This window comes from Carcharodon carcharias, chromosome 34, assembly GCF_017639515.1.
Source record: "Carcharodon carcharias isolate sCarCar2 chromosome 34, sCarCar2.pri, whole genome shotgun sequence".
NCBI lineage: Eukaryota > Metazoa > Chordata > Chondrichthyes > Lamniformes > Lamnidae > Carcharodon > Carcharodon carcharias.
Window position 1 is genome coordinate 20,295,098 of NC_054500.1, and position 12,686 is coordinate 20,307,783.

At 44.4% G+C, this 12,686-nt stretch overlaps 2 protein-coding genes across 2 annotated transcripts in view; one reads left to right on the top strand and one right to left on the bottom strand.

Moving 5' to 3' along the window:
* Positions 1–1,026, top strand: part of opa3 (outer mitochondrial membrane lipid metabolism regulator OPA3) — a 28,852-nt gene extending 27,826 nt beyond the window's left edge. The window contains exon 3 of the mRNA XM_041179159.1: positions 975–1,026. The gene's annotated coding sequence lies outside the window, so the exon portion shown is untranslated. The remainder of the gene's footprint in view (positions 1–974) is intronic.
* The window catches only part of ccdc61 (coiled-coil domain containing 61), a 29,107-nt gene extending 20,297 nt beyond the window's left edge, over positions 1–8,810 (bottom strand). Inside the window, exons 1-5 of the mRNA XM_041179157.1 lie at positions 8,718–8,810; positions 7,434–7,660; positions 6,520–6,602; positions 4,068–4,228; positions 455–607 (exon numbers count right to left, since the gene is read on the bottom strand). Coding sequence (XP_041035091.1) covers positions 455–607; positions 4,068–4,228; positions 6,520–6,602; positions 7,434–7,581 — 545 coding nt within the window. The 5' untranslated portion in view covers positions 7,582–7,660; positions 8,718–8,810. The remainder of the gene's footprint in view (positions 1–454; positions 608–4,067; positions 4,229–6,519; positions 6,603–7,433; positions 7,661–8,717) is intronic.
* Positions 8,811–12,686: the final 3,876 nt, after the last annotated feature.

The following is a 12,686-nucleotide window of genomic DNA, read 5'->3' on the forward strand; positions in this document are numbered from 1 at the left end:
CCTCGGCCAATCAGAATTGACCTGACAACCAATCAGCCTCCTTTTCTCCTGTACTTTACGTTGTTGCGATCGTTTTGAAATTTGGCATTCTTGTATTTCTCCTGCTGAATGCAAGACAAAAAGCTTCGGCAACATGGCTCTCCTTTTAGTGATATTCAAAGTGTTAAAGGGGCATGGGTTCAGCTGGTAAATGCCAACACAGACTAGTTGTGCTATGTTCCTACGTTGTCATTTCTATGTAAAGGGATGCGGGCCTCCTATTAAGGATTGTGAGCCCCAGCCAAATCCTAGCTGCGGGCTGTCATAACACTACCTCAAGTACAGACTCTGCACATCTTGTAGTAAAGAGTATAGAGTCGCTGCTGAGAGGTGGGCAGTGATGTGAAGGAATGAAATTTGGGGTGGAAGAGAAAGGAGGAAAACAGGAATGAGGGAGGAAAAGAAACAGACTCACTCTGTTCTCAGCCGCCTGAGCTCCGTGTCGCGGTAATCCTTGCCCTGCTTCGATCTCACAGTGGCGAGTTCCTCTTTCAGTCCTCGGATTACTTTCTGGAGAGCGACTGGATCTGGCTTTCCTGCGTAGGGTAGTGGCAGTGGATAGTGTATTCTGCAGACATCAAAAAGAAAGCTCAGGGGCTGCTTCAATCATTTCAATCTTTGCAATTCTCTACCCCAGAGAGCAGTGGAGGCTGGGTCATTTAATATATTCAAGGCTGAGTTAGACAGATTTTTGATCTACAAGGAAGTCACTGGCTATGGGGACAGACAGGAGAGTGGAGTTAGGGCCACAATCAGATCAACCGTGCTATTATTAAGTGGCGGAACAGGCTCGAGAAGCCAAATGGCCTATTCCTGCTTCTATTTCTTATGATGTTAGGTTTACCTTTTGGTCAGACAGGGTAAGGATGGCAAGTTTCCTTTCCATCTGTCAGCTTCATGGCCATTTTTAAACTGATATCGCTTTTTATTTCCAGATTCCTCCACCATGGAAGTTTAAATTCGGGTTACCAATGCAGGATCCACCCCTACAAATCCTCTCCTGATTGAAACTTAAAATTGTATGAGTGGCTAAAGTGACAGCCAATTTTTCCAAGATGCACTGCATAGCTTAACAAAAACACTTATTCTCCACGGCTTCCTGATCAGCAGCCAAGATTGCAGTGAGAAAAGTTAAGCTGATAGATACAGTGAAAAATGCGATGAATCAAACTTGGACGACACGAAATTTCAATGATGTCAAAGTTGGCAACTATTCCTGCCGGCAGGATAGCAAAACCCATAGAACGAAGCCCGTGATAAGCCGAGATTCCGCACTGGTAACTCTGTATTAGCCGAACCTGTCTAAGCTTGTCATATGACCGCACCAACCAGCCAGAGCGGAGTTAGACACACAAGAGCGCGAAATCACAGAGCGCTGGGCAAGCCATCATCTGACATTGAGATCGCTCTACAAAAGGGCATGCAAATCCTGTGGGCATGGCTGAGCCTGTGAGAAAGTTAAAAGTGCTGTCGAACGGAGAGAAGGTGAAGTCGATACAGCAAGTGGAAAACTGTGGCCCAAAGCAGAAATCGCAAAGGTGCGGGAGAATGTTTGTAGGCATATCAGGTTACACAGAGACACATGCATGTGGGAATGGCGCCTCCTTGGCTATTACAAAACTCCACTTAACATGAATTTGGAAGCTGGACTCCTGGGATTTAATTCATTGAGATTTTACTGTACAATTTTTCAGCGCATTTTCCTACCTCAATGGAAGACGAACAAAAGGGTTTAATCTCCGTGGTCTTATTGCTGATTGTGCTCTAAGAGCTTGAAATGTAATAAGATAATCGGTCAGATTATGCTGTTACATTAACTTGATGACTGTAACTTCACTCTTTTGACAGTTTTTAAGACCATCAGTGGCAATACATTTACTTGACACAAATGATCCCACAGGCTGTAGTGGTGTTAATTTGTAATAGTTTAAGGCTTCTCTGGAAGCCTTTTGGGAGAGATGTGTGCAAACATTTTGGGAGTACAAAGATGGGAAGTAATTTGCCGCACAAAAGATTTATAAACAAGATAAGATCACACAGAGTTAGGGGTAATATATTAGCTTGGTTAGAGGATTAGCTAACCAACAGAAAGCATAGAGTCGGGATAAATGGTTCTTTTTCTGAATGGCAAGCTGTAACTAGTGGGGTGCCACAGGATTCGATCCTTAGGCCCCAACTATTTACAATCTGTATTAATGACTTGGATTTAGGGATAGAAAGGTACTATAGCTAAATTTGCAGATGACACCAAAATTGGTGGGAAAGTAAGTTGCAATGAAGAAATAAGAAATTTACAAATGGATATGGACAGGTTAGGTGAATGGGCCAAAATTTGGCAGATGGAGTTTAACGTGGATAAGTGTGAAGTTATCCATTTTGGTCGGAAGAATAAAAAGGCGACTTATTTAAATGGAGAGAAACTTCAAAATGCTTCAGTGCAGAGGGATCTGGGTGTCCTCGTGCATGAATCAACGAAAGCTAGCATGAAGGTACAGCAAGTAATAAGGAAGGCAAATGGAATTTTGGCATTTATTGCTAAAGGAATAGAGTATAAAAATAGGGAACTGTACAGGGCATTCGTGAGACCACACATGGAGTACTGTGCACAGTCCCCTTACTTGAGGAAGGATGTAGTTGCATTGGAGACGGTTCAGAGGAAGTTCACTAGATTGATTCCAGAGATGCGGGGCTTGTCTTATGAGGAGAGATTGAGCAGTTTAGGCCTATACTCGCTAGAGTTTAGAAGGATGTGAGGGGATCTAACTGAGGTATATAAGATGCTAAAGTGGATAGACAAAGTAAAAGTGGAGCAGATGTTTCACTTTGTGGGGCATTCTAGAACAAGAAGCCATAGTTTTAGGCTAAGGGGTGGTAGATTTAGATCAGAGACGAGGAGGAATTACTTTTCTCAAAGGGTCGTGAATCTGTGGAATTCACTACCTCAGAGTGCAGTGGATGCTGGGACGCTGAATAAATTTGAGGAGATAGACAGATTTTTAATTAGTAATAGGTTGAAAGGTTATGGGGAGAGGGCAGGAAATTGGAGTTGAGGCCAAAATGAGATCAGCCACGATCGTATTGAATGGCGGGGCAGGCTCGGGGGGCTGAATTGCCTACTCCTGCTCCTAGTTCTTATGTTCTAATAACTAAATCATTGAATGCAACTCAACTGTTCATGTTAATTTATTCTTTCATGGAATGTTGGTATCGCTGGCAAGGCCAGCATTTGCTGCCCATCCATAATTGCCCTTGAACTGAGTAGTTGCTAGGTAATTTCAGGAGGCAGTTAAGCATCAGCCACATTGCTGAGAGTCTGGAGTCACATGTAGGCCAGACCAGGTAAGGACGGCAGATTTCCTTCCCTAAAGGACATTAGTGACCAGATGGGTTTTTAACAACGATCGATGATAGTTTCATGGTCACCATTACTGAGATTAGCTTTCAATTCCAGATTTTATGAATTGAATTCAAATTCCACCAGCTGGCGTGGTGGGATTTGAACTCATGTCCCCAGAGAATTAGCCTGGGCCTCTGGATTACTGGTTCAGTGGCATTACCACTACGCCACCATCATAAATCGGTTACTGCCCGGATAAGGCCTTAACATTTTTCATTAAAAACCAACGTTAGAAAATTAACTGAAACAGGGCTGCTCTGCTAAACATATGCTGTAACCTTGAAAACTAACCCTTAATTTTCATGCTGGATCAAACCCAATTAATGCTGTGATACTTGTATGATTCAGAGTCTCTGAACTATATTAAGTATGACCGTTAATTGTTGGTACTGAACGTTATAATGGCAGCAATCACAAGATATGGACAGAGTTAAATAAAGCAATTTTGTATTATGGCCTTGATATCTTCCAAGTGGGTTCAGTCTGAACTATTCTCATGCTAGCCACTAGCTGGGGTTTTCTTCTGGTTGGTTGCTTTATGTGGATGTTAAGCTACACATGACCTCATGCAGAATCTTGGACTTGGCCGATAAGTTCTGGCGAGAGTTGGGATTCAATACTTCCTGCATACCTGTCAAACTCCACCGAGTAAATGAGGATGAGGTAGCGTTTGGCATTGAGTGCTCCAGATTTCGGCGGTGGCGCGTGCCTCATCGCCACTCCAGTTTTCCGGTTCCTCAACAACTCCAGGTCAGAATAGGTCAGCAGGTCGAGGGTCACCGATTCGCTGCTCTGAAAGAAAATAAATAAACCCATCGCAGTCAGCATTCCTGCCCTGACCCGCGCAGTATCGAGAACTACCAACCTTCCCAGGCGTAAACTCCGAGATCTAAGTCCTATGTCTCCACTCCCTGTCCCTGTACGTTTATTCTGAGACACAGTTTTGACAAGGAGAGCTTGGAATGAACACTGTGCGTAACATTTATGAAATGACAGCATTCCTAACCTCTGAACATAAAAACTATTTCACTGGAAATGCAATTCTGTGTTTTATTCCCAATTTGGAAACAAACAGAGGTTAACAACCAGAAAGCAACATAAGGAAGCTTAATAAAACCCCCGAATCCATTTCACAATTGAAACCAACTCCACCGTTCAACACTCCAAATGATCTGCTGTTACAATTTAACTCATTATTCACATTCAGTACAAGTTATCCAATGATTCAACCTTTATCAGATACAAAGTTCCCATTTTGTTGTATTAGTTACATTGCTTCGTTCAAATAATTGGATAATTTATTTTTTTTAAGCACAGAGTAAATCGTAGGGATACTGCACACGAAATGTTTAAAAATTAAAAATCAAAGTTAAAAACTTAACCTAAAGCGCACCATAATAAGGACTTGCATTCATATACACACCAACCGTAAAAGATGGTCCCAGACCCCCTTCGCGGAATCATAAATCAGACTAAACTGGACAGTGGGCCAATATTAGGAATAGTGTTACATTTCACCCTCAGTTAAAGGGAAGAGACTTGTGCTTACATAGCACTTTCCACAACCATCGGATGTCACAAAGTGCTTTAACCCAGTTAAGTACCCTTTGAAGTGCAGTCACTGCTGTGATGTAGGAAATGCTGTAATTAATTTGTGCACAGCAAGCTCCCACAAACAGCAATGTGATTATGACCAGATAATCTGTTTTTTGTGATGTTGATTGAGGGATAAATATTGGCTAGAGCACCGAGGAGAACTTGCCTGCTCTTCTTCGAAATAGTGTCATTGGATCTTTTACATCCACCCAAGCAGGCAGATGGGACCTAAGTTCAACCGAAAGATGACACCTCCCATGGCGCAAGACTCGATTTTCTTCTTGCACTCAAGCCCTGGAGTGGGACCGAAACCTGGAACCTTGTGATTCAGAGGCAAGAGTGCTACCCACTGAGCCACGGCTGACACACTATCCCAAATTAGAAAGTAACCTGGAGACTGAATTTTAATCAGTATTGGGTCACTGGTATCCTGAATCACATACCCTTGACTTCTGGATGAGCAAACAAGGACCTGTGTATGTTTACCCTGAGCGCAGCCGATCCTTTGTACATGGGACAAATAGGGGTGGCTAAGAGTTGCCCCAGTATTGTTTGGTAGAAATCAGCACTGGAAGTGCCCCTTGTGAAGAGTACCATTAATACAATAAACTAACACGTGGTCCAATTAAACTGAAATAAGTTTGAAATAAAACCAAATCAGAATATTGCCAAAATCTACGCAGTATATATCTTTATTTTTTTTAAAAATGATCTGTAAAAATTGCTCCAGTGTCATCCTCAGAGGAACAAATCTGCTCGAGCCCCTATGTTTTAAGTTGGCAAAGCTGATAGAGGAGTAGAAACCATCTCTGCTTTCAAAAGATCCAAAAGCAAGCTTATAAAACTGTCATAATGTTATTACATGTGTCCAGTGGGGACACTACTCCCTGCAGAGCCCACCAATTGCAGAAACGGAGTGGGGTGAAGTATCAGCCTGGCTTACTGGGTACTAGCACTTTTACCTCCAAGTCAAAGGGTTTGTGGGTTCGAGTCCCACACCAGGGACCTGAGCACCAAAAATCGAGGCTGACGCTGATCTTATGGATGTGTCGTTAAGCCAGGGCCCCAACTGCCCTCGGAGGTGGATGTAAAAGATCATGTGGCACTATTTTAGAAGAAAAGCTGGGGAGTTCCCCTCGATCTCTTGGCCAATATTTATCCCTCAATCAACATCACCAAAGCAAGATTATCTGGCTTTTATCATTTGCTGTTTGTGGGAGCTTGCTGTGCATAAATTTGCTGACACATTCCCTCCATTGCAGCAGGGACCACATTTCAAGTGTTCTTCATTGTGGAGAGAGAAAGAAAAAATGAGAACTGGAGGCTAGAGATAACAGAATTTCTCATCTTATTTTCTGATCAGTAATACGAAAGAGGTATTAGAGGTATTCTTGGGTGTGACATACATACTCAAGTCATGTCTGGGCTTAAAATGGTGCAGAACAGACAGCAGCTGCAGACGTCTGCTCCATCAAACCAAACTGTACCTTTGTGATGGCTGATTCCAACATATTGCAGAAGATTGAGAACTGTTTGAAGTTTCCAGTTTTGTGAGTGACATCCTCAATATCTGCAAAGCAGAGAAATCAGACAGACAGAGTCAGTTAGATATCTGCTAACATCCCCCATGAGGTTTATTCTCCCGCTACCTTACATACCAGTGCTTCACAACAGAATGCCATGAATGATGTGGAGCCATAAAGTACAGATCCACTGGATACTCAAAACTCTTGGACACTGTGTCTAAAAATATTTCTTTTTGAAATTTTTTTGCAAGTTCAAAATCTTGAGGGGTCCAGGAGAAACTGTTCACATTGACAGAAGGGTTGAGAACCAGAGGACACAGATTTAAGATGATTGGCAAAAGGACCAGAGGCAATATGAGGAAATACTTTTTTTTAAAATGCAGTGAGTGGTTAGGATCTGCAATGTACTTCCTGAGAGGGTGGTGGTGGAGGAAGATTCAATCATGGCTTTCAACAGAGAATTAAATAAGTACCTGAAGGGGGGAAATAATTGCAGGGCTACAGGGAAAGGGCAGGGGACTAGCTAAATTGCTCTTGCAGAGACCTAGCACAAACTCAACAAGCCAAATGGTAACCTCCTGTGCTTTAACCATTCCTTGATTCCATTTTGAATCCAGACTGTGTTTGAAGGCAGTATGACCATGAAGGACAGCAGAGTTGAGACCCACACCCACAACATCCACACAAGTACATCAGCGGTGCATTTTAAAAAAAAATTCTTTCACCAGATTTTGGCATTGCTGGCTGGGCCAGCATTTATTGCCCATCCACAGTTGCCCAGTTGTCCTAGTATTAAAAACGCCCCCACCTAGGAAGTAGGAGAGGCAGGCTGAAGATCATACTGATCGCACAAGAAAGAGCAGCTTTGAACTTACAAACAGCCTCAAATTCTCCTCGCCACTGCTCAGAAGTCAGCCGGTCCTCGACTTCCACCTCCAACACATCTCCAGTCACCATCATGGTGACAACGTACTCGATCCCCCGGAAAACATAATTTGCTTGCACAGAAGAACCTCCTTCCATGGTGCAGGCAGACAAGAGGGACAAGGTGATAAGACCCAGGGAGCCTCGAAAGAGGCAACGAGCAGTTAGATCTTTTAAGCTGCAGATAGTAAATTAAATGATTAGAAATGAGATAGAACGATGTTAAATGTCACCAACAGGCTGTCCTAGATTGTTTTTTTATTTGTAGCATATACTGGGAAGGATATCCAGATGGAACAGCCTCCTATATAGTCCCAGCTCTCCCTCACAGCATCTAAGTAAATTCACTACCCAATGTAGTACAGATTCCAACATATCAGGGTGGAAGCAGGGGAGAGGATGCTTGCACTGAAACAGCCTTTACGTCATTATGCAGACCTAAGCAGTTTCAAATCCAGTTTATATACTCTTTTGTTATGTGTACAGCCCGAGTGCTACTGAAGCAGACAAGGAAGATCCCAGGGCAGGTCACGACACAAAATGTTTCCTCCTCCAACCAGACCTGCTGAGTATTTCCAGCATTTTATTAAGGAGGATCCCAGGCTTGGTCTCCAAGTCCTAACTGCTGGTTGGGGGAGATGGGGAGCAGCCAAGGGCTACCACAACTTGGGGCACTGCATAACCTGGTTAGGGGGTAAATTGGCCAGGATTGCAGCTCCTGATCACGGCTGAGGAACCATGCTTGGCGCCGTCATTCGAAGCCTTCAAGAGAGAATTGGATAATTATCTGGAGAGAAAACATTTGCGGGACTACGGTAGGGGACTGGAGGTGAACTGCTCCTGTAGAGAGCTGGCATGGACACGACAGGCAGAATGGCCTCCTTCTGTGCTGTAATCATTCTACAGGTGATGGGGGGGGGGGGGGGTGGCATCACTGGAGTTTGTTAAATTTCCTGTAAATTAAATTGGTTAATTTACAGTTTATTGACCGTGGCCCATTAAGAAAGGGGGGAAGGGAGAACCTTTATGCCTTTTTAAATGAGTAAAACCCGCCAAACATCGTCAATGTAGAAGGAATTGTATTAAGCGGTGATGCCTTCCGCTGTCGAATTGCCCAGCCGATTTTTTTTTTTCTCTCTCAATACAGGGACGCAAACCGGACCCACATCATTAAGCCCGACAACATCTCCGCCCCATATCTCCGGGACCGTCCTCGTCTCCCGAGGCCCCATTACCCGAGCGCCCAGCCGCCGCCGCCGTCCTCCTCCTCCCCGCCGCCGTCCTCCTCCCCGGCCCGCGCCTCCGTCTCCAGGCGGCGAGAAGCCCGGGCTCCGCTGAGCGCAACCTAACCCGTCGGCACCCACCCGCCCTCGCCCCGCCTCCTGCTAGCCTTGATTCGCCCCTCGCCGGCCATCCGCTTCTACCATTGGCTGACGTTCGACGTCAATCAGGAAGGACGTTTGGTTGTCGCGTAGTTAGCAACCGGACGCATCATTGAACGAATAAAAAGAGAGGGGGGAAGAGAAGGAAAATTATAATAAAAGTCTCTTCAAGTTGCATGAAAGAAATAGAAAAATCAGTAAAAGTTCTATATTCAAATAAATAATGACTGTTGATCAGGTTATCCACTCTCTTTTTGTATCTATTTATAAAATATTACTATTCATTGAATGGTCCACCCCTATCATGTGTTCAAAATGGTTTAGTAACGCAGTGGGCGCTGCTGTGATGACGTAATTCTCCTGCGACCCTGCACCAGCTGTCATTCAAAGAGCTGGGGCAATGATTGGCCATAGCAACAAGCAGATGCTGACTATTGACGTAAACTTTAATGAATTTGCACGGGTGAATGCGGCTCCAACACCATCCAGGACAAAGCAGCCCCACTTGATTGGCACCACATCTACAAACATTCACTCCCATACAAGATGCACTGCAGGAACTCACCAAGGCTCCTTTGACAGCACCTTCCAAACCCACGACCTCTACCACCTAGAAGGACCATCACCACCTGGAAGTTCCCCTACAAGCCACTCACCATCCTGACTTGGAAATATATCACCATTTCTTCACTGTCGCTGGGTCAAAATCCTGGAACTCCCTCCCTAACAGCACTGTGGGTGTACCTACACCACATGGACTGCAGCGGTTCATGAAGGCGACTCACCACCACCTTCTCAAGGGGCAATTAGGGATGGGCAATAAATGCTGGACGAGCCAGCGGAGCCCACATGCCATGAATGAATTTTTAAAAATCCCACCATGGCAGCTGGTGGAATTTGAATTCAATTAACGAATAATTCTGGAATTGAAAGCTGGTCTCAGCAATGGTGACTGTGAAACTGTCACTGATTGTCATAAAGACCCATCAGGGAATGAAACCTTACCTAGTCTGGCCTACATGTGACTACAGATCCACAGCAATGTGGTTGACTCTTAACTGCTCTCAAGGTCAATTAGGGATGGGCAATTAAATGCTGGCCTTGTCAGTGATGCCCACATTCTATGAAAGAATAAAAAAATTAAATGATAAATCAGGGCCATTAAAGGCATCGTGTGACATAGGTGGAGATGATGCCAAGCTCACAATCCAAGAGATATCCCTCAGCTGGGTACAAATCCAAACACTTTGCTTAACACTTATCAACTATTAATCAACAAAACAAGAGAAGAATGGTATGATTCCAAAATGCAACTCTACTACTTACAGAGATAAGACCATAAGACATAGGAGCAGAAATTAGGCCATTCGGCCCATTGAGTCTGCTCCGCCATTCAATCATGGCTGATAAGTTTCTCAACTCCATTCTCCCGCCTTCTCCCCGTAATCTTTGATCCCCTTACCAATCAAGAACCTATCTATCTTGGTCTTAAATACACTCAATGACCTGGCCTCCACAGCCTTCTGCGGCAATGAATTCCATAGATTCACCACTCTCTGGCTAAAGAAGTTTCTCCTCATCTCTGTTCTAAAAGGTCTTCCCTTTACTCTGAGGCTGTGCCCTCAGGTCTTTGTCTCTCTTACTAATGGAAACATCTTCCCCATGTCCACTCTATCCAGGCCTTTCAGTATTCTGTAAGTTTCAATCAGATCTCCCCTCATCCTTCTAAACTCCTTCGAGTACAGACACAGAGTCCTCAAACGTTCCTCATATGTTAAGCCTTTCATTCCTGGGATCATTCTCGTGAACCTCCTCTGCACCCTCTCCAAGGCCAGCACATCCTTCCTGAGATATGGGGCCCAAAATTGCTCACAATATTCCAAATGTGGTCTGACCAGAGCCTTTAAAGCCTCAGCAGTACATCCCTGCTTTTATATTCTAGTCCGCATGAAATAAATGCCAACATTGCATTTGCCTTCCTAACTACCGACTCAAACTGCAAGTTAACCTTAAGAGAATCCTGGACTAGGACTCCCAAGTCACTTTACACGCCAGACTTCTGAATTGTCTCCCCATTTAGAAAATAGTCTATGCCTCTATTCTTCCTGCCAAAGTGCATGACCTCACACTTCCCCACATTGTATTCCATCTGCCACTTCGTTGCCCATTATCCTAACCTGTCCAAATCCTTCTGCAGCCTCCCCGCCTCCTCAATACTACCTGTCCCTCCACCTATCTTTGTAACATCTGCAAACTTAGCCAGGATGCCTTCAGTTCCTTCATCTAGATCATTAATGTATAAAGTGAAAAGTTGTGGTCCCAACACTGACCCCTGCAGAACTCCACTAGTCACCAGCCGCCATCCTGAGAAGGACCCCCTTATCCTCACTCTCTGCCTCCTGCCAGACAGCCAATCTTCTATCCATGCTAGTACCTTGCCTCTAACACCATGGGCTCTTATCTTACTGAGCAGCCTCCTGTGCGGCACCTTGTCAAAGACCTTCTGAAAGTCCAAGTAGATAACATCCATTGGCTCTCCTTTGTCTAACCTACTCATTACCTCCTCAAAGAATTCCAGCAGATTTGTCAGGCATGACCTCCCCTTGATGAAACCATGCTGACTTTGCTCTATTTTACCATGCACTTCCAAGTATTCTGAAATCTCATTCTTACTAATGAACTCTAAAATCTTACCAACGACCGAGGTCAGGCTAATCAGCCTGTAATTTCCCGTCTTTTGCCTCACTCCCTTCTTAAACAGGGGTGTTACATTAGCAATTTTCCAGTCCTCTGGGACCCTCCCTGACTCCAGTGATTCCTTAAAGATCACCACTAATACCTCCACTATCTCTTCAGCTATCTCCTTCAGAACTCTGGGGTGTAATCTATCTGGTCCAGGTGATTTATCCACTTTCAGACCTTTCAGTTTTCCTAGCACCTTCTCCTTGGTAATGGCCACCATACTTACCTCTGCCCCCCCACCCCCCCGCCCCCGACTCTCTAGAACTTTGGGGATGTCACTCATGTGTTCCACTATGAAGACTGACACAAAGTATCTATTCAGTTCCTCCGACATTTCTTTGTTCCCCACTACTACTTCCCCAGCATCATTTTCCAGTGGCCCAATGTCCACTTTGGCCTCTCTCTTACCCTTTATCTATCTACAAAAACTCTTGCAATCTTCTTTTATATTACTGGCTAGTTTACCCTCATAATTAATCTTCTCCCTCCTTATTTCTTTTTTAGTTGTCCTCTGTTGGTCTTTGTAGGCTTCCCAATCCCTTGGTTTCCCACTGCTCTTCGCCGCATTGTATGCTTTCTCTTTAGCTTTTATGCTGTCCCTGACTTCCCTTGTCAGCCATGGTTGCCTCGTCCTCCCTTTAGTATGCTTCTTCTTCCTAGGGATGAATTTTTGCTGTGTCTCCCAAATTACTCCCAGAAACTCCTGCCATTGCTGTTCCACTGTCTTTCCTGCTAGGCTCATCTCCCAGTCAATTCTGGCCAGCTCCTCCCTCATGCCTCTGTAGTTGCCTTTATTCAACTGTAATACCGTTACATCTGATTCCAGCTTTTTCCTCTCAAATTGCAGAGTAAATTCTATCATATTATGGTCACTTCCTCCTAAGGGTTCCTTCACCTTAAGCTCCCTTATCAAATCTGCCTCATTACACATCACTAAATCTAGAATTGCCTGTTCCCTAGTGGGCTCCACCACAAGCTGCTCCAAAAAGCCATCTTGTAGACATTCCACAAATTCCCTTTCTTGGGATCCACAACCAAACTGATTTTCCCAGTCTACCTGCATATTGAAATCCCCCATGA